This window comes from Pituophis catenifer, unplaced genomic scaffold (genome assembly GCF_029215685.1).
Source record: "Pituophis catenifer annectens isolate HBS135680 unplaced genomic scaffold, rPitCat1.0.hap2 SCAF_11, whole genome shotgun sequence".
Lineage (NCBI taxonomy): Eukaryota > Metazoa > Chordata > Lepidosauria > Squamata > Colubridae > Pituophis > Pituophis catenifer.
Window position 1 is genome coordinate 25,273,628 of NW_027256891.1, and position 21,819 is coordinate 25,295,446.

A 21,819-nucleotide genomic window follows, 5' to 3' on the forward strand; every position below is an offset into this window, starting at 1 on the left:
GCGTTCTCTGTGAGTTATGGGTGACTGATCCCTTGTTGTTTGTTCTTCTGTATAGGAGACAGCGACAACGATTACAATAACGGTAAGTGCGCGTGCTTGCGACAATCTCAAGTTTCTTTTCAAACCATGGATGGAGCAAAGCTTGAAAAGGCGGGGGGGGGGGGGGAAAGATTTCCCATAATCCCTGGCCTTTTGACATGGCCCTTTTGAACCGCTTTCTTGGTTCAGTTCAGTTAGCTTTATTGATTAGCCTATAGGCTCATGATGGCGAACCTGTGGCACGCGGAGCGATATGGGTGGACACATGAGCTCAGCTCCGGCGCCTGATTTTCGGGCCTTCTGGGCCCACCGGAAGTCGGGAACACAGGCTGTTTCCAGCCTCCAGAGGGCCTCCGGGGGTGGGTGGGGAAGGCCCGTTTTTTCGCTCTCCCCAGGCTCCAAGAAAGCCTCTGGTCTCCGTAATCATGTAGCCGGCATGACTAAACACCAAAGGCGCACGGAACGCTGTTACCTTCCCACCAAAGGGGGTCCCTATTTTTTCTACTTGCATTTTTTTTTTTACGTGCTTTCAAACTGCTAGGTTGGCAGAAGCTGGGACGAGTCACGGGAGCTCACCCCGTAAACGCGGCACTGGGGACTCGAACCGCTGAACTGCCGACCTTTCGATCGACAAGCTCAGCGTCTTCGCTGCTGAGCACCCTACAACCTAAAACCTCGTATAAAAACAATAAAAGTAATAAAAGAAGACTCATATAATGAATTAATATAATAAAATCACCCCCCCCGTCCCCTCCCCGCCCCGACGACAGCATCTCACACGAGCCATTTAATGGGCCTCCATCCCGCTCTGCGTTCCCCAGGCCCGCTGGCAGAATCAGGTCTTCAGCTCCTTCCGGAAGAGTGCTAGAGAGGGGGCCATTCTAATCTCTGGGGGGGGGGGATGATGTTCCAGAGAGAGGGAGCCACCACGGAGAAGGCCCTTCTTCTGGGTCCCACCAGGTGTATCTCCCGAGGGGATGGGACCCGCAACATTCCCTGCCTCCTCGCTCTGATGAGTCGGGTAGATGTGACCGGCAAGAGACGGTCCCTCAGATTACCTCAGAATCCAAAAGAATGGTATGGTAGAACAGAGGTGTGTCAGGAACAGAGAAAAGAAATTAGGGGGGGGGGGACTTTCAATAAACATCTAGGATGCAGGTCATCATCAGTAATGGTCTCTTCTCCTCCACTTCTACAGGTGCCCTGGTGGAAACCGGGACAATTGCTGGTATTGTCAGTGGCCTCGCCATGGCCTTGATTGGCGCCGTCAGCAGCTACATCTCCTACCAGCAAAAGAAATTCTGCTTTAGCATACAACGTAAGTGTCTCTAATCCCCACCCCACCTTGCAGGAGATCTGAGCCCACTATCTATCTATCTCTATCTATCTATCTATCGTTTATCTATCATTTCTCTCTCCTGTATCTATTATCTATCTCTATCTATCTATCTATTATATGTTATCTATATCTACATTTACATCTATCTATCTGTATTGTATTATCTCTCTCTCTCCTCTCTCTCTCTCTCTCCTCTCTCTCTCTCTCCCTCCCTCTCTCTCTCTCCTCTCTCTCTCTCCCTCCCTCCCTCTCTCTCTCTCTCCTCTCTCTCCCTCCCTCCCTCTCTCTCTCTCCCTCCCTCCCTCTCTCCTCTCTCCCTCCCTCCCTCCCTCCCTCTCTCTCTCCTCTCTCTCCCTCCCTCCCTCTCTCTCCTCTCTCTCCCTCCCTCCCTCTCTCTCTCTCTCCTCTCTCTCCCTCCCTCCCTCTCTCTCTCTCCTCTCTCCCTCCCTCCCTCTCTCTCTCTCCTCTCTCCCTCCCTCCCTCTCTCTCTCTCCCTCCCTCCCTCTCCTCTCTCTCCCTCTCTCTCTCTCCCTCCCTCCCTCCCTCTCTCTCCTCTCTCTCCCTCCCCCCCCTCTCTCTCTCTCTTATGGGCCCAAAGTCACAGAATCGGAAGAAAAGAAATACATAAACCAATAATAAATACGACTGGAAAGGGAATTGAACATAGGGGTAGACCTCTGTACCTGTGCAACGTATTCTCTCGGTGTGCATGTAGAAATTAACAGAAGGAACATCCTTAGGTCTAGAAAAGCGTTTGAGAAAGGCGGCAACGCAAATGCCCTGCAAAAAGGCAACAGGAAATTAAAGTTAATTATAACGGAGGATTAATCTCAGCCATCAGACATGGCATGCTGGGATAATGTCAGACTTTGGATGCATAGCAATGCACACGGCGGCTCCTGAAGGGACTTTTCTTTTTTTTTTTTTATGGAAATGGCATAAAACAAGCCTCTCGGCTGGATTCGCACGTGGCATTTCGGATGCCCCGTTTTGGTCCGGTTTAATGGCAGAAGCAAGTGATGGATGAGATTTAATCATCATCCCGTCTCCAGATTTCAGCTCACGTTTTCTCCCCAGGGTGGTCCCAACCCTGATCTAACTCGTTGAATCTGTTTGATATGGAAAAAAAGCAGGAATGCAAAGATGTTTTTTAAACATCTGGAACGAGCTCCCCCCGGAGATACGGAGGTTCCCGGATCTGCGCACTTTCCGCCGTGCTTTAGAGACACTCCTATTCCAGCAGGCTGGCCTGGCCTAATTTTTTCCCCTTCTTTTAAATTTTTAAACTCAAATTTTAATTCGTTTTAAATTATTGGGAGTTTTAAATTGTCTCGGGCAAAAATTATTTAATTGGGTTTTAATCATGTTTTAACTTTTGTATTTATGTGTTTTATTTCGTGCCTGTTCACCGCCCTGAGTCCTTCGGGAGTAGGACGGTATACAAGTTTAATAAAATGTAAAATGTAAAGGAAGAAAGAGGGAGGGACTTGGTGCTAGAAATTGTATAGGTGAGGTTGGGATGAGGCTGTTGACTCCTGTAGGCCACGTTGGGTGTGACGATTCACCAACATCTGGAGGTCCCATGAATTCCTCACCTGTTTTGGAGTTAAATTGGAGGTTTTAAAATGCAAATAATGTCAGAGAAGGAGAACCGGAGCACAAAAATGTTCCTTAAAAACCAAACCTCTATCTGGTTTGCCTTTTAGTCAAAAATATCGCATTTCTCTTTCTCCGTTAGATACTGCAAGCCATCTAAAAGGACTTTAGGGAGCACCCAAATCAGGGGTCAGCAACCTTTGGCTCTGGAGCCACATGTGGCTCTTTTACTCCTCTGCTGCGGCTCCCTGTCACTCGAAATATGCGTCACAACCGCCAATGTGCGACACCCACTGACATGCAATTTATTGAGCTTTTCAACCTCCGGTAGGCCAACCGTGGATAAATCCAAGAAAAGAAAAGTTCCAGAAGAAAACAGACCGTTTAATTCAACTACATATGCTAGTTTTGTGGCCGCTCAAGAAATAGTCAGGGACGGGAAGGGTTTTGTGGCTCCCGGAGTTTTCTTTTCTGTGGGAAACGGGTCCATAAGCTGTGGTGGCGCAGTGGTTAGAGTGCAGTACTGCAGCTACTTCAGCTGACTGCTAGTTCAGCAGATCAGCGGATCAAATCAAGGTTGACTCAACTTTCCATCCTTCCGAGGTGGGTAAAATGAGGACCCAGATTGTTGGGGGGCAATATGCTATTTAGTATACTGTCTTTGGTGTAAGCCGCCCAGAGTCTTCGGAGAGAGGGCGGCATAGAAATATGACTAATAAATGGCTCTTTGAGTGTTTGAAGTTGCAGACTCCTGACCCAAATAGAGATTTAATCTTACAAATCAGGGGAAGGTAGCCTATTTCAGAATTGTTTCGCTGCTATCTTGGCCGTCGTCTCTCAGGACTTCTTAGGAGTGTCCTCCGGTGGTTCTGCGTTGAGCTTCGGTCGTCTCACAACCTCTGTGCCAGTTTTAATGTTGGGTGTCAAATCTCTTCTGCTCTTTGCTATTTTTAGAGGGCCTGAATGCAGAATATGTGAAAGGAGAAAACATGGAGCAAGTGGTGACCGAAGAGCCACAAGGTGAGTGAGTGTGTGTGTGTGTGTCCTTAAGGTCACACTGTGTCACAAGGCGGGGTGTGTGTGTGTGTGATGCACAGTGCCCCAGCTTTGTGGTGACAGCTCAGGAGGGGCCTGGTTTTTGAAGGCCTGCAGAGTTAACTGTAGCCTGTGTGCAGACCACGAGTTGTGACTGTAATTTATTTCCAAATATATATCTAGGGCCTTCGCTTAGATGTCTTGGGCTTCTTTTGTTGGAAGCAAGGTCTTAGTAGGTCTTAAAGCCTTCTTCTCGATTTCCCAAGATGTCCCACCTCTGAGGAGGTGATAAGCTGGCTGGGAAAGCCAAGGGAAATCATCAAAACCATAAAAGAGCGGAAGTTAGAAAGTTAGAATATTTTGGACCTGTAATGCAACGGCCGGAAAAATACGGCGTCCTTCACTTAATCCTCCAAGGAAAGATTGAAGGCAAATAAGGTCCAGGCTGAAGAAGAACATCATGGATTTAAAATCTAAGGGACTGGTTTGGACAAAACTCAACAGTTTTGTCCTGCATCCAGTTTTGGTCAAAACAAGATGTTGAGACGTTGGGAAAAAGTGCAAAGAAGAGCAGCTAAGACGGTGAAAGGCCTGGAGACAAAAACATAGGAAGAACTGGTGGCAGAAATTGGAAATGGCCAGTCTAGAGAAAAGAAGGACTAGGGGTGACATGATAGCAGAGGTCCAGTATTTGAAGGGCTGCCCCAAAGAAGAGGGAGTCAAGCTATTCTCCAAAGCACCTGAGGACAGGACAAGAGGCAATGGGTGGAAACTCATCAAGGAGAGAAGCAACTTAGAACTAAGGAGAAATTTCCTGGCAGTGAGAACAATTAATCAGTGGAACGACGTGCCTCCAGAAGTTGTAAATGCTCCAACACTGGAAGTTTTTAAGAAGAGGTTGGATAACCATTTGTCTGAAGTGTTGTAGTGCTTCCTACCTAAGTAGGGGGTTGGACTAGAAGACTTCCAAGGTCCCTTCCAACTCTGTTAGTCTCTTCTCTTCTCTTCTCTTCTCTTCTCTTCTCTTCTCTTCTCTTCTCTTCTCTTCTCTTCTCTTCTCTTCTCTTCTCTTCTCTTCTCTTCTCTTCTCTTCTCTTCTCCTCTCCTCTCCTCTCCTCTCCTCTCCCCTTCTCTTCTCTTCTCTCCCCTCCCCTTCTCTTCTCTTCTGTCCTCTCTTCTCTTCTCTTCTCTCCTCTCCCCTTCTCTTCTGTCCTCTCTCCTCCTCTTCTCTTCTCTTCTCTTCTCTTCTCTTCTCTTCTCTTCTCTTCTGTCCTCTCTCCTCCTCTCCTCTCCTCTCCTCTTCCCTTCTCTCCTCGCTCCTCCTCTTCTCTTCTCTTCTCTTCTCTTCTCTTCTCTTCTCTTCTCTTCTCTCCTCTCCTCTCCCCTTCTCTTCTGTCCTCTCTCCTCCTCTTCTCTTCTCTTCTCTTCTGTCCTCTCTCCTCCTCTCCTCTCCTCTCCTCTTCCCTTCTCTCCTCTCTCCTCTCCCCTTCTCTTCTCTTCTGTCCTCTCTCCTCTCTTCTCTTCTCTTCTCTTCTCTTCTTCTCCTCTTCTCTTCTCTTCTCTTCTCTTCTCTTCTCTTCTCTCCTCTCCCCTCCCCTCTCCTCTCCTCTCCTCTCCTCTCCTCTCCCCTTCCCTTCCCTTCTCTTCTGTCCTCTCTCCTCTCCTCTCCTCTCCTCTCCTCTCCTCTCCTCTCCTCTCCTCTCCTCTCCTCTCCTCTCCTCTCCTCTCCTCTCCTCTCCTCTTTTCTTCCCGTTCTATTTTGACTGATTGATGAACGTGGCCTTCTATAGTTGCAGGCGAGTGTGCATGTTTCTTATTTTCCCACAAAACCAAACTAAAATTTTCTCTTTTTTTTCCTTCCCTAGTGAAATACTCTGTCCTAGAACCCCAGACAGCAGAAGCTCCGCCGCCTCAAGAAAACGCAAAAGTCTGAAGTCTCCGCCCTCCGGCTTACTTTAAAAAAAAAAAAAAAAAGAAACCAATTGTTGGCGCAGAAAAAAAACAAAAACAAAAAACAAAACGAAACACATCACACACACACGAGCGCACACACGCACACACACATCCACACGCTCCTCTCACACAATTTGTAATTTAACTGTGAAACGAAACGTTTTCATTTGGATTCCAAAGCGATTTAAATGTGCATTTTCCCCCCTTTGACTAGGGCAGGCTTCTTATTTGTGGTAGGCTTGTAGAACTGGTTGAAAAAAAAGAAAAAAAGAAAAAAAGAAATGATGATGATGATGATGATGTTTTTTCGGGGTTGATTTTTGTTTTTGTTTTTTTAATTTTTTTAATTTTTAATATATCGTTTTGTGACGAGTCGTAGGTTTACATTGCCATGGGTCATGTCTGAGCTTGGGTCAGGTTGAATATGAAATGCAACAGTTCTTCCAAATAGTTGTTTCATCGTAGAAGTAGGGGTGGTTCATATATGAATGACATTTTGATGGGACGGGATGCGGAAGAGAAAGAGGCGGCGGCGAAGGTGACAAAAGAAACAGGTGTGAGAACAATGGAAGTGCCTGTAGGTGACTAACCCCAAAATAGACCAGGTGGAAAGCTTTAGCCAAGTTACACCTAGAGCTTCCGTCGAGGTCCTGGTGAGCTCCTTGAGGAGATGGGCTTCCAAGAGACAATTCAAGACCGATGCGACAATCTTTCATAGGTCAGGGGCCAAGAAGAGACTGTGGCCCCACAGAACTGGGTTTCATTTCAGCTAGGAACAATCGTCCGTTGTTGGGTTTGCTTTGAGTAGGACGAAGGACCTGTGCGAATACACGGCAAGAAGCTAAAGGGGAACTGAGCCTGACTGTGCTTACCGCCAAAAAGGGCTCTTCCTCCCCACCTGTTTGGTGGTCCATTTGGGCAGAATACGGGGGCTTCTGGCTTCTTGTTGGTTTTTTTTCCAACTTCGCGGAAGGGTCTCTCCAAAGCTTGAATTTGAAGAGAACAGCTTGAGAGGGAAGATGTACCGAGGGGTGCATTGATTCATCTGCATACCTGACTCTGCACTCTAGTTCGGTCTGAAGGGATGAGACATCCAGCACAGAATGAATGGGCTAAAATCCAGAAAAGGGATTTGATTTCGGGAAATGCCAGCAACGGTGATTTTGAAATGTCGCGCCTTCGGGTTTTTGAGGCCTGTTGGCTTCAAACATTCTCCAGTAGGTATTTTAGGGGCCCGTCATCACATCCCACGGATTCGTACTTTGGGCCTGGGGTTCCCCAAGGAACTCGATTTGAGTTCAGTTGGATTGTGGGCCGCTGTGTTTTATTTGGTTGTGTCCAGCCTTTGAAAGGTCCTTTTCAAGGAGAGGATGAGATGTTGGCCACTTGAGCTCTTTGCCTGGTTGGAGCCCAACTTTTAGAACCTCCTTCTATACATGGAAGGTGCCCTTTTGTTTGTGTCTCTTGGCACATCAGAAAGCCTCCTCCTAGGAAAGCCCAGAGACCACATAGAGCTGAGCCAAGATGGGCTCTCCTGGGTGGGATTTGTCCTATTGGCCATCAGCTGTACCCAACAAGTAGTACAAGGTTGCTTTGTCATCTCTGGGGGAGGAGAAACCATCCCTGAGGGTAGGATGAGACAGGCCGTTGCTACCTAAATCCTCCATCCGGTTCATATCAAACCAGCTTAGCTGCTCTCCCCATTGTGCCTAAACAGTCACTTGTTGGGCTTAAATTTCCTTGCCTTAACTAGAAACCACGAGGAGAGTCTTAGGAACAGTGGTGAGATACCTACTACTGTTCGTGGTCTCCTTTCGGTTGGCTCTTGAAGGGGAAGACCACTCCTAGCTCTACACCAGGGTTGTCTAACCTCGGCCGCTTCTAAGACTTTGTGGACTTCAACTCCCAGAATTCCCCAGCCAGCGTGTCTTAAAAGAGGCCAAGGCTGGACACCTTACTCTACACAGTGGTGCAAATGGGGATTCCCAGAAAAAGGTCACGTGGCTGCCAGTTGTCACTCTTTCCCAGATCAAACCTCGATCCCTGGTTTGTCTTGAATTTAGCTGGATCCCAGTTATAATTTTTATATTCCCACAGGGGCGCCAGAGGGAAGTGTGAAGCCAAGGGACTTTCTAGCCTTATTTTGGAAGAATTTTGATTAACAACTACTATCGGTGTTAGCCCAGAGGGATCAGCAACAGCCCTATCCTGTGGAGCTGAGCAAGAAATGAGCTTGAATGCTGGCCCATGTTGGTCATTCTCGACCTAAGTCCTGTTAGCCGTGCATTTCACCATTGTAGCAAGGTGTACATTTTCACATGCAAGATTAGGGTATTTTTATTTTTTAAATATCTCTTTAGTGCATGTATCGGTCCATGATATGTATTACACGGTGTTGAAGGGGGGGGAGGGGAAAAATTGTGGGTCGAATACCTAATTTCAGATTTCATTTACAAACTAATCCTGTTGTGATGTTTGTAGAGGGACTTTTCTGGTAGGGTTTCAAGGCGGGAATCATCGGAGCTAGAGGAGAGGTCTACACGGTGTGGTCAAAAAAAGAAAAAAGGCCCAGGTGATGGTCACGGTGCTTAAAAGAATGGACAGAACTTCAAATGTGCTAGCGTGGCTGCCATATTTACGTTTTTTTGACCACATTTCATGGACCTACAGAGCGAAGACTTCATTTGATTGAGGCATGTTCAACCTTCTGTAGATGTTGCTGTGTGTTGAGGAAATTTCTGGATGGATCTCTTAATGTCAGGAGCACGACCAGCTGTATCTATAGGGGTTTAAGGAAATTTTACCCTGAGACCCTCATCTTCATCCATGATGGAGCGGACTCCCATGGATTTCAGCAGAGTGTCAATAATACGAGGTGGCTATAAAAGCCAGCCCAGATGTTGGTGGGGATTCCTTCTGCTTTGGTTAGGCTTCATAATTTGCAGTCCTCAAATATAACAAGATCTTTAACAAAATGTGTATATTTTGGATGTATTAAATTCTCTTTATCTCACCCCCATCTCTCCCCATCTTCTAATTTTATCGTCTTTTAAGACTCAAAATTAGGACTTGGAAGGCCAACATGGCGGAATCAGAGGAGGACTGCAATTTATTTAAGGAAGTTGCTGAGATGACTTCTCTTTGGTGGGATTCTCCTATGGAGGGATTCTCCTATAAGGGACTTGCAGTTCGACCAAGAGCTACTTTAGGAAAATAATTTTGAAGGTTTCCCATTTTTGAGGTGGCCTAAATTTTGTAGAGCAGAGAAGTCCAAGGTGAACTCAACCACACAGAGGAAATCTACATCATAGCCTCTTTCCAACTACCGTCTCTCTTTTTTAAAGAAAGATAAGTCAAGTACATCAAACATTAGACTAGGGTTATAGTGACGCATCTTTAGATAAAATAGTGGGGAAATGGTGGTGTACTTGGACTAGAAATCATTTTTCTCACCTAGATGGAAATTTTCTTTTCTTACTTTCTTTCTTTTGGCCAATTACGGAGAAACGTTTACTGTAGGTGTAAAATTGTCTGTTTCGTTGTCTTTCTATTACTGTCCTGCCACTGATCTACATCTTGAAATACTGTGTCTCGGAACAGTTTTGCTACTACCCACATCGATGTTTGAAAAATGTGATGTATTGCAGATTCTATGAACAAAAATAATAATAAGAATAAGAATAAAATTGTCCCGAGTGTTAAGGACAAAAAAAAAAAGAAAAAATAGCTATCAGGTTTTCAAGATGTAGCAGTTGATCAAACTGTGAGGTACTTCCTTTCCCCAAAAGTCTTTTTGTATGAATTTGGTAAATGGTTATGCCTTAATGTAAATTTTAGATAGTCCAGCGGAAGGGAGGTATTTGTAGAATACAACTCAACGTCGGGTACAAAGAGCAACAATGACTGTTATTGCCTCCCCAGACCACGATCAACAGCGTAGTCTTCCCCAGAAGTCAAGACTTAAAAGTTCTTGTGCCCTGGTTTAGTTCTTTCCCTGAACAACAATGGCCCAGGCATGGTCTCCATGGAGTGGGTTCCTGTCTCCAGGCCACCAAGGTGTAGGAGGAAGACCCTACCAGGTTGACTTTCCGACCTTCAGAAATCCTCCTGTGGAGCAGGAGAGGTCTACCAGATGGGTGTAGGACAACTCGCTGCGGCCAGCTCACTGTGGGACAATTCAACGTTGCATTGATCATTTCATTCAGTTGCTTTTTATCATGGGTGACCCTGTTTTTGTTGACATGATTGTAACTCTTGTCCCAAAGGTGTTTTTTTTCCAAAGACAACTGGACTTTGGGTTTTAAAAAAAAAAATTCCTAGAAGATGTCTATGGAGATTCTCAGTCACCCAGTCATGGGTGTCCCAAAGGTGCTTTTTTCCAAGAAGCAACTTCCTGGTTTTTCATTGAAGACGTTTTGCTTCTCATCCAAGATGCTTCTCCAGCTCTTGCATAGGTAAATGTCTATGGAGATTCTCAATCATCCAGTCAGGGTTGTCCCAAAGGTCCTTTTTTTTTTTCAAGAGGCAACTGGACTTTCTGGTTTTTCATTGAAGACGTTTCGCTTCTCTTCCAAGAAGCTTCTTCAGAGGTGAAGGAACTCCTTGGATGAGAAGCAAAACATCTTCAAGGAAAACAACCAAACCAAAAACCAGTTGGCTTTTGAGAAAAAAAAAACTCCTTTGGGACAACCATGACTTGGATGACCAAGAATCTCCATCGATATTGTTCAGTCTTGTATTTCTGGGATTGACATTATTTTATGATTATCGGTCATGGTTCCATCAAAATTTAACTTTTTTTTTTTAATTGGTTGAATTGTCCCTTGTGGGGAGTTGACCATGATGAGTTGGCCATGGCAAGTTGTCACCCTGTACCAACTCTATTGCCCTTGAAACACCCAAAGTTAGAAATGGAGATTTAAAAAAAAACCCATGTTGAAGATGATACAATTGAGCCTGAGATTTTGTGCAACAAGACGATTGTGTTTGACCCGTTTGAGGTCGTTGATGGAAAGTTGAGAGATTCCAGGGATCAACATCGGAGAGTCATTTGCATGCCAGACATGTGCTCCTTTTCACAGAACTTTGAATCTCTTTCCCCCACTGGGGAATTCTGTCCCAACGTTGTCTGTATATTCAACCCAACAAGTATGTTTGGCTTTTTCCTGGCTAACTTCTCGGTATAGCAGTGCCAGCTGTGCTGTACCACACCTCCGGGAAAGCGGGTGTCTGCATGTCCGTTTCCGTTTTTTCTACTCTGCTTTTTTTTTAATATGGGTAATTAAAACGATCCGTGAGCTGAAAGGCCGCATCACGTTGGCGTAGCCAGATGTTCAGAGCGGGACAAAATAACAGGCATTTGAAGTCTTCCATCAGGCCAAAGATGTATATATATATATGTAGAGATCACATATTGTGCCCTGAATTTATATGCAACACGTGTTCTTGGAAGTTAAAACGAGACATCTAATTAAGAGGAGAAGAAGAAAAAGAGTTTCCTGTTAGGAGAAAACGTAGGAGGAACTCTAGCCACTTCTACTTTTTAAAAGAACTGGCGTAGATTTTTTTTAACTTTTCTCTCCTTCTCGTTTGCAATTTCTTTTCTTTTGGCAAATACGGACCGGTGTCAGTTGTTACTTTCTCGTAACAACCGACAGGAAAACGGTTCGCTCGTTGTCCAAGCCTCTGCTGCGGTGGGAAGGTTTAGCGTTCATCCGAAGTGGTAGAACTGAAGAGCGGAAAAGCTAGAACAAAAAACAAAAGGAGGGAGGAAAAATGGGAAGGGGAAAAAAAAAAAAGGAAGCGATGAGATCGGAGACGAGCGATTCAAAAGAGGGGACGGCATATCCAAAGAAGCGAAAGCTTTTATTTTTAAAGCAATACATACATACCGTTGGCTAATACAGAAAGGATCTATCTGCCCCAGTTGAAAATTGTGGGTTGTGTTGTCTTAACAAAAGTTTTAAAATGTTAAGAAAAAAAAAGGCAGACTCATTTTGCTAAAGTGCATATAAGAATTATTATGGGGGATGGCTATCCGAATTTGAATGCTGAAGTACAAACTGGAAAAAAAAAAAACCTAAAATAAATGGAAAAAAAATGACTTGTAAACAAATCACTGTGTTTTTGTGTCGCCTCTGTGGGTGCATTCGCACTTTTAAGAGATGCAGGGAGTTCTCGACTTACGACAGTTCATTTAGGGACCAAAGTTACAACGGCACTGCAAAAAGTGACTCGTGAACTGTTTTTCACACTTAACAAAACATTGCAGCCTCCCCCACAGTCAGGGGATCGAAATTTGGAGGCTGGCAACTGGCCCGTGTTTGATTTTCTGTTAAATACATTCCTTTACGGCTTATTAGAATATAATAGAAATATAGAAATAGAATAAGAATAAAACAACATAATAGAATAAAAATATAGGAATAGAAATAGAAATATGAATAGAACAGAATAAATTAGAATAGAATATAGAATAGAATAATAAAACGGAACAGAATAGAATAAAAATATAGGAATAGAGTAGAATAGAAATCTAGAATAAGAATAAAACAATATAATAGAATAAAAATATAAGAATAGGAATAGAATAGAAATCTAGAAATAGAATAAGAATAAAACATAATAGAATAAAAATATAGGAATAGAAATAGAAATATGAATAGAACAGAATAGAATAGAATAGAATATAGAATAAAATAATAAAACGGAACAGAACAGAATAAAAATATAGGAATAGAATAGAAATATAGAATAAGAATAAAACAATATAATAGAATAAAAATATAAGAATAGGAATAGAATAGAAATATAGAAATAGAATAAGAATAAAACAATAGAATAAAAATATAGGAATAGAAATAGAAATATGAATAGAACAGAATAATTTAGAATAGAATATAGAATAAAATAATAAAACGGAACAGAACAGAATAAAAATATAGGAATAGAGTAGAATAGAAATATAGAATAAGAATAAAACAATAGAATAAAAATATAAGAATAGGAATAGAATAGAATAGACATATAGAAATAGAATAGAGTAAGAATAAAACCAGAACATAATAGAGTAAAAAATACAGAAATAGGACTAGAGTAGAATAGAAATAGAATAAAACAACAGAATAGAACAAAAATATAGGAATAGAAATAGAAATCTAGGAATAGAATAGAATAGGAATAGAATAGTGGGGAGGGACCTTAGAGGTCTTCTAGTCTAATCCCCTGCTCGGGCATTAAAAGATTTTTGTAAGTGCGCTGCAGAATTTCAGCAGTGTGGCCAAAAGTATGTAGAGTTTTGGGATGCGAGGTGGGCATCCTAAACCATGTTTTATAGCGGTTCCAACCAGCTTTCGTGGTCAATGATGTCCAGAGTGGGGCAGTACCACTGTCAATACCTCCCCCTCCCTTCCGATGATGGTTTTCTCCAGGCTGCTTTGAGACAGAACTGAGCACCTGTGGCAACGCGCACGAAGGACAATCTTGGCCAACCAACCCACCGTTTGTGACTCAACTTGTCTGGCCTTAAGATTGTGACAAGACACCCACTGTCTGTCACTGATGGTAGCCAGGCTTTTTTCTTTTCTTTTAAGAGAGAAATAACTTGAGTTGTTCAAGAGAAAAGGCAGAAAGACACAGTAGCTTTGGAGTGTGTCGGAGCACCAAAAATGAAAATTCAACATGCGCGAGAACTTTTTTTTATTTAGCTCCTTGGTTACAATTTGCTCTCTTTCCTAAACCACTTGTAAAGAGAGAGAGAGAGAGAAAGAAAGAAATAGAAGAAGAAAAAAGAGAGAAGAGAAAGAGAAAAAGAAAGAGGAGAGAAGAGAAAGAGGAGAAAACGGAGAGAAGAGAAAGAAAGAAAGAAAGAAAGAAAGAGGAGAGAGCGAGCTCTTGTAGAGAATTTTTTAACCAAGTTTGTCCACCTGCTTAGATGCCTAAGGAAGGGTAAAGACCATTGAAAACTTTAAAAAAATACCCAATTCTGGAAAATAGCAATAACAATTAGACTTATATACCACTTTACAGTGCTTCCCAGCCCTCTTGAAGGAAGGAAGGAAGGAAGGAAGGAAGGAAGGAAGGAAGGAAGGAAGGAAGGAAGGAAGGAAAACACCAATAGCAATAGCACTTAGACTTATATACCGTTTCACAGTGCTTCATAGCCCTCTCTAAGCGGTTTAGAGTCAGCCTCCTACCCCCAACAATTTGGGTCCTCATTTTACCGACTTCAGAAGGATGGAAGGCTGAGTCAAGCTTGAGCCAGTCAGGATTGAACTCCTGGCAGTGGGCAGAATTAGCCTGCAATACTGCATTCTAATCACTGGGAGGGAAGGAGAAGGAATACGAATAGCAATAGCACTTGGACTTATATACCACTTCACAGTGCTTTACAGCCTTCTCTAAGCGGTTTACAGAGTCAGCCTCTTGCCCCCAACAATCTGGGTCCTCACTTTACCCACCTCGGAGGGATGGAAGGCCGAGTCAACCTTGAGCCAGTCAGAATCGAACTCCTGGCAGTGGGCAGAGTTAATAAAGAGCAATAGCTCTTAGACTTATATACTGCTTCACAGTGCTTCACCCTCTCTAAGCGGTTTACAGAGTCAGCCTCTTGCCCCCAACAATCTGGGTCCTCATTTTACCCACCTCGGAAGGAAGGAGGGAAGGCTGAGTCAACCTTGAGCCTGGTGAGATTCGAACTGCCAAACTGCAGGTAGTCAGCAGAAGTAGCTTGCAGTACTGCCCTCTAATCACTGCGCCACTGAGAAAATGAAATACGGTACAGGTAATCCTCGATTTACAACCACAGTTGAGCCCAAAATTTTATGTTGCTAATCGAGAAATTTGTTGAGTTTTGTCCCATTGTAACACATTTTCCCACCACGTTACTTAAGTGAATCCCTGGGAGTTCTTAAATGAGTAAGTGAATCTGGCTTCCTCCTCGACATTGCTTGTCAGCAGGTCGCAAAAGGGACATTGCAAAACCGTCATAAATGTTGAGTCGGCTGCCAATCATCCAAATGTAAATCATGTGACCGTGGGGAAAATTAGGGCGTGTCAAAATTTTTCAACTTTCCATTTCCAAACGTTAGGGGTGCTCAGAAGTTGTGACGTGCCTCGGGAATTGTAAAGATATTTTGGCTACTTTTAATATAATTTAGATGTGCTTGGTAAGCAACTGCCTAAGTATCGTAACTTTTTAACATTTTGTTTCATTGGGGTTGCTGCAGGAGTGGTGCGGTGGCCTAGAGGGGGAGCTCTCGCCTCACAATCAGGAGGCTGTGAGTTCAATCCTAGGTAGAGGTGGATATTATATCCGCTGAATATAACTCCTCATTGGTGACAGGAACGGCATCTGGCCAGTAAACCCTCAGCTCCATTCAGTTTGCCCGGACTCCACCCCGCAAGAGATTATGGGATCGTTATATGACGATGATAATGATGACTGGGAATGCCACAACGGTCCTAAGTGTGAGAAACAGGCATAAGTCACTTTTCTTAGTCCTGTGGTTGCTTTGAATGGTCGGTAAATGAACCGTCGTTAAGTCGAGGACTACCTACAACCCAGCCGATTCTGTCTCTCTGTTGTGAAAGGGAGCAGGAAGTTTGGAAAAGGTGCAAAATAACCAGTCTTCAATAATCCAGGCATTCGAAGATTCCTTGGGCAAGCAGCAGCTTCATCTCTCAAGCGACAAATCGTTGCTTTTTAAAACATCTTTATTCAAAATATACAACTGCTATAGGAATAATAATAATAATAATAAAAAACCATATCCATTTCAAAGTGCATCGAGGTCATCGGAACAGTCCCCCTAAATACAGTGTTGGCTGTGCCTTGCTTTCCCCTTCTCCGAGAAAGCCACCTACCCACCACGAATGAAGTACCACGGAAAGCGGATAAGTTTTCCCTTCCCAGACGTGAAGCCAACTGGATATGATTTGTCACTTTCGGAGGAGGCGATGCTGGAATACGGTGCCTCCCCAACGGCTTGCCCGAGCCGACGGAATTCCTGCTTTTGCTGCAAAGTTTTTAACAGGAAGTTTAAAAAGAGTTTGGCTATCGACTCAAAACGCTCAACGTTTTTAAAAGAACGACAAAGAAAGAAACGAGCAAGCATCACTCCACAGCGCGATACTGCAAGGAAATACTTTTGGCTTGACTGTAACAGACACCGAGGAGACCTCCACCCCCATCCTCAGCCCTCCACCCCAAATAACCGCCGGAGGGAGGGAGGGAGGAAGGGTTTCTGGCAGCAGGTAACGTGTCTGTAGTAAACCTCGCGGCCTCGCTGGTCGGTCAGACGGAAGTGTGGACTGGGGTGACGGCGGGAGGAGACCCTCGCTCGGAGGAAGACGAGATGGAGCGCTTCGCAGCTTCCCGCTGCAGTTCTTCCACCCTCTTTTGAAGCTCGGTTCGGATGGCGAGGAGTTCCTTCAGGTTCTGGTGAATTGGGATCTGTTGGGATGGAAGACAGGTTTGGGTTGGCTTTGAAAGAGCCCAGGGTCAAGATTGGAACAGTCTCCCAACTGTTCATCATTCAGCAGTGTGCGGCGGCAGCCAAAAAAGCCAACGCAATCCTAAACTGCATTAACAGAGGGATACAATCAGGATCAAGGGAGGTACTAATACCACTCTATAAAGCCTTAGTAAGGCCACACCTAGAATCCTGCATCCAGTTTTGATCACCACACTATAAAAAAGATGTTGAGACTCTAGAAAGAGTGCAGAGAAGAGCAACCAGGATGATTAGGGAACTGGAGGCTAAAACATACAATGAACTGTTGCAGGAACTGGGCATGGCTAGTCTAGTGAAGAGAAGGACCAGGGGAGACATGATAGCAGTCTTATTTATTTTATTATTTTATTTTATTTTATTTTATTTTTTTATTTTATTTTATTTTATTTTATTTTATTTTATTTTATTATTTTATTTTATTTTATTTTTTTATTTTATTTTATTTTATTTTATTTTATTATTTTATTTTATTTTATTTTATTTTATTTTATTTTATTTTATTTTATTTTATTTTATTTTATTTTATTATTTTATTTTATTTTATTTTATTTTAATTTGATTTGATTTATATGCCGCCCTTCTCCGGAGACTCAGGGCGGCTTACAATGCGTTAAGCAATAGCCTTCATCCTTTTGTATATTTATACAAAGTCAGCTTATTGCCCCCACAAACTGGGTCCTCAATTTACCTACCTTAGAAAGGATGGAAGGCTGAGTCAACCTTGAGCCTGGCGAGATTCGAACCTGCAGTAATTGCAGGCAGCTGGTCTTAATAACAGGGTGCTTTAGACCACTGTACTACCAAGGCTCTTATTTATTGGTTCGATTTATATGCCGCCCTTTTCCGGAGACTCAGGGCGGTTTACAATGCGTTAAGCAATAGCCTTCATACTTTTGTACGAAGGGCGGCATATAAATCGAACCAATAAATTAATCAACAAATAAATTAAGTTATTATTTTAAAGTGTTAGAAGAAACACAGAAATATCTTTGCTGATTTGGAAGGGGGGTGGGTGGGAAATCACAAAGGAAGGGAAGGTTAAACCTCCCCAGCTTGCAAAGATAAGAAAAATTACCTTGCAGGCGGCTTGATAGATGATGAATTCAAGGTGACAGAGGTTTGGCCTTCAGGGACGGATAAGCCCTTCCTACCTGCTACATGGAGGTGTGGTGGGCAATTGTGGAGTTGCAGACTCAAGACCTCTGAAGGGCACCTGATCGCAGTCGTATTTTTTTAAGAAGGCGCTCGTTCACGGAAGTTTGAACACTGGGGAGACAGCTGTTCGCTTTCTGTGTCATAATTTTGCTACTGCGAATGCATGCGTGCGTTGGAAAGGCAGGTGTGAGTGTGTATGTGTGTGTGTGTAGTTATTGCCATTGATGACACAGTGGGCTGAGCAGCTGCATTCACACGCTACATTTAATCCAGCGGCTGAATTTGCCCGCTTTCCTGGGATTGTACAATACGCTGCGGCATAAATTAATTGAAGAGGTGAGGTTGTGAAACACACTCGGTCTCTCACATACATACGGAAACACACACTGACCCCAAAGCCACTCAAATTAAGCCCGTTGTGGAAATGCTGCTGCTAGGAATCAGCCTTGGTTAGACAGGTAGGGATAAAAATGTGCAAATTACGACGTTTGTTTTTAAAGAATGTTCTCATCTACCGAAAAGAGAGAGAGAGAGAGAGAGAGAGAGAGAGAGGGAGAGAGAGAGAGAGAGGGAGGAAGGTTTGGTTCCGAATTGGGCTGGTAAGCCGCAGCGGATTTCATTTCGGGATTTATTAGCTGCTTAATTAAGAAGGCTTCTATTATTCCCCCAGCACAGCTAATTATAACAATCTAACCTGTAGATTACAAATAGGCGGGGCTGCGCCCAGGATGTAAAATCGTGCGACGGTTCTGCTAACGAATGCAAGCTTCCAACTGCCACCTTTTCGCGGGGATTTTTTTTCCTCTCTCCAACACATCTGGGGGAAGAGGGCATTGTGTGGTGCGGGGGGGGGGGATAATAACGACGCCGAGGTTCACACCCACGAGGGGAAGCGCGAAAGGCCGTATAAACCGCCACGCACTTCAGGCATGGCTTGTTCTAAACTGCACGGAAACCGAAGTCTTTTAACGCAGGCGCCTGCGTCCCTCTGCCAGCTCAAGGACACCCATTCAAAGGGGAAATTGTTCTGCAGCGAGTGTGTGTCGCTTCGGTAGGGCCTTAAATCTTTCTTTCTTTCTCTCCCCCCCCCTTTTCTTCCTCCCCTAGGAAAAATAGCATCTGTCGGACGAAAATGACTATTTTAACCCCGCTGCTTGATTCTATAAAAATGATGCCACCCGCTTGGTAGCTGCTAGAAGAATGCAATGGAATGGCGTTAGTAACAACTGAGCACCCCAACAATCACACATCTCCCCGAGGCAGAAAAACACAATGGGTGTGTTTTTGCCGTCTTTGGAGCGGGGTGTGTGTGTGTGTGTGGGGGCTGATTGACTGTGGCGATTCCCCTCTTCGGCCTAGGTCAGGGGTGTCAAACTCGATTTCATCTATTATGGCCCGCCGGTGGCCAGCAGAGCTGAAAGCAGAGTTGGACACTCAGGAGGTTTGGGAGGAACCTGGGCCACTCCTGGAGGCTGGGGAACCTGCTGGATTTCACCCCTGGCCAGGGGTCTCCAAGGTCCTTTCTAAACACTATAATTCGACTGGATTCTGGGTGCACCAAATTTGAAAGCTGCTGTTTGCTCTGAGCGGCTTTTAACTTCTCAGCGAACCTCCCATTTCCACAGCCAATCTGAAGAACCGTTGTTTTTTTTAAAAAAATCAGGAACCTTCAAAAAAATACTCCAGAGAAATGTAGACAGGGCACAAGTGAGATAAAACTGTACAAAGGTTACAAGCTCACGAGGCTGAGAAAGAACTTAGAGGCGCCCAAGGACTCACTGTGACAACGCAAGGAGTGGGAAAAAAAAAATCTCAATTCAACGTGACTGAAAATAAGAAAAAAAAAACAGAAAAAAATTTGTTTCTGGCTCTTCGGCTTTGAAACGGAGATGAGCACCGCCCCCTAGAGTCGGGAACGACTAGCACATATGTGCGAGGGGAACCTTTACCTTTATTTTTGTATTTTATAATACCGTATAACTTAATTAAAAAAGGCATCAATAAAAGAAACCTCCTCTCAGCTTAACCTCAAAGTATTCAAGGAGAAAACTGAGACGGAGCCTCAGTTTCTAGGATGAGTGTTTTAAAATACGTGACACCCCCAGGTGTGAATCCCTCGGATCTATTTGCGCAAATTCCTTCTTGGTTTGCTTTGGAAGGAACAAGCAGATCACCTCGACTCGGCCTGCCGAGATTCCGTCTGAGATCTATCCTCGTTTAATTCGGGAACGATCACAGATGGCTTTAATATCTGCCTGAATAATTGATAATGAAATGTGCATTACAGTATCTATTTATACTTTAGCACCAAGCTTTTATATCTGGGTGAGTGGGGGACGCTTAGAACAGTTTGCTGATTTATCTATTGTTATTTTATTTTATTTATTTAGTTTTGTCAAATGTGTATAACAGATATAAGTATAAACATGGATAGGAACACAGGAAATGGAATCGAATAAATGGGGAAAGTAGGACAGGGACGGTAGGCATGCTTATGCATGCCCCTTACAGACCTCTTAGGAATGGGGTGAGGTCGACAGTAGACAGTCTAAGGTTAAAGTTTTGGGGGTTTGGGGATGAAACCACAGAGTCAGGTAGTGCATTCCAGGCATTGACCACTCTGTTGCTGAAGTCCTATTTTCTGCAATCGTGTTTGGAGCGGTTTACCTTGAATTTGTATCTATTGTGTGCTCGTGTATTGTTGCGGTTGAAGCTGAAGTAGTCATTGACAGGTAGGACGTTGTAGCAGATAATTTTGTGTACTACGCTTAGGTGGGACCGAAGGCGGCGTAGTTCTAAGTTGTCTAAGCCTAAAATTTCAACCCTGGTGGCCTAAGGTATTCTGTTGTGAGCAGAGGACTGGAGGACTCTTCTCATGAAATATCTCTGGACGCGCTCAATGATATTAATATCTGATATACAGTGCGGATTCCAGGCAGACGAGCTGTATTCGAGAATTGGTCTAGCAAAGGTTTTGTATGCCCTAGTTTGCAGTACAATATTACCGGAGAAGAAGCTTCGCAAGATTAGGTTAACAACACTTAATGCCTTTTTAGCAATGCTGTTACAGTGGACTCTGGCACTTAGATCATTAGAGATGAGTACTCCAAGGTCCTTGACAGAGTGAGGGTCTTCTACGAGGTCATATCTACCCAGCTTGTATTTGTTCTGATTTTTTTTGCCAATGTGTAAGACAGAGCATTTGTTGGTTGAGATTTGGAGTTGCCAATTGTTTGACCATTTTGACACATAGTCAAGGAGCATATGCACCAAGACAAATTCCTTGTGTGTCCAATCACACTTGGCCAATAGAAAAATTCTGTTCTATTCTGTTCTGTTCTTTGTAGGGCAGTAGCCTTGTCGGAGGTGTTGAATTATCTATTGTTATTTAAAATGTAAAACTACATTTGAATCTGTTCTTCCTTACCAAAAGCTTTTTCCACTCAAGGCTGCATTCCCAGCAGGCTCGATAAAACATTTCCTTCCCGAATTGTGGTTTCGTCAAAACAATCTGTAGCAGTTGCTTTTTTTTTTTTTGGCCAAAATTCCACACCAGAGTGGCATATTCATTAGCTGGCAGCCGATTTGTAATAATGGCTGATCAGAACGTCTCTCGTCTAATCGCAGCGTACGTTGCCTGCAATTTCACTTTTTACATTTTTTTTTTTTTTTTTTAAGCAAGCTGATTTCCAAACACATCCCATCCTGAGAAGCTGAAAACGATTCATTCTCGGGACACGTTAAGGGATTCGGGAGAAAGGTTGAGACGCTATTTATTAGCTACTATTTTCACAAAGAAACCCAGAGTCAGCACAAACGGATAATCCAAGCAGGCAACCAAATGAATTTACTAATAGGTCCTAGGAGGCAATTAGTAATTATGAGTCTTCTGCACCCCAAAATGTCTTTCTCGTGTGGCCATGCAAAATCGAAAGGTAAGAGACAGAATGCAAAGTGCTTACGGTTCAGTTCTTGGAATTGGGCTACTTGAAAAAGCTTCTTAAGGGGAAAGGGAATTCTCTAAGTATCTAGCCATTTTAGATTAGATTAGATTAAACAGAGTTGGAAGGGGCCTTGTAGGTCATCTAGTCCAACCCCCTGCCAAGGCAGGAGACCCTACACCATTTCTGACCGATGGCAGCCCAGTCTCTTCTTGAAAGCCTCCAGGGATGAAGCTCCCACAACTTC

At 43.7% G+C, this 21,819-nt stretch overlaps 2 protein-coding genes across 7 annotated transcripts in view; one reads left to right on the top strand and one right to left on the bottom strand.

The window, feature by feature from the left end:
- The window catches only part of CD99L2 (CD99 molecule like 2), a 35,929-nt gene extending 25,428 nt beyond the window's left edge, over positions 1-10,501 (top strand). For both annotated transcript variants that reach the window (XM_070951939.1, XM_070951940.1), the window contains 4 exons: positions 56-82; positions 1,238-1,357; positions 3,929-3,994; positions 5,875-10,501. In XM_070951939.1, coding sequence (XP_070808040.1) covers positions 56-82; positions 1,238-1,357; positions 3,929-3,994; positions 5,875-5,942 — 281 coding nt within the window. In that variant the 3' untranslated portion in view covers positions 5,943-10,501. The remainder of the gene's footprint in view (positions 1-55; positions 83-1,237; positions 1,358-3,928; positions 3,995-5,874) is intronic.
- Positions 10,502-15,658: 5,157 nt separating this feature from the next.
- The window catches only part of MTMR1 (myotubularin related protein 1), a 37,744-nt gene continuing 31,583 nt past the window's right edge, over positions 15,659-21,819 (bottom strand). For all 5 annotated transcript variants that reach the window (XM_070951967.1, XM_070951965.1, XM_070951966.1 and 2 more), the window contains one exon: positions 15,659-16,415. In XM_070951967.1, the coding sequence (XP_070808068.1) occupies positions 16,257-16,415 (159 nt within the window). In that variant the 3' untranslated portion in view covers positions 15,659-16,256. The remainder of the gene's footprint in view (positions 16,416-21,819) is intronic.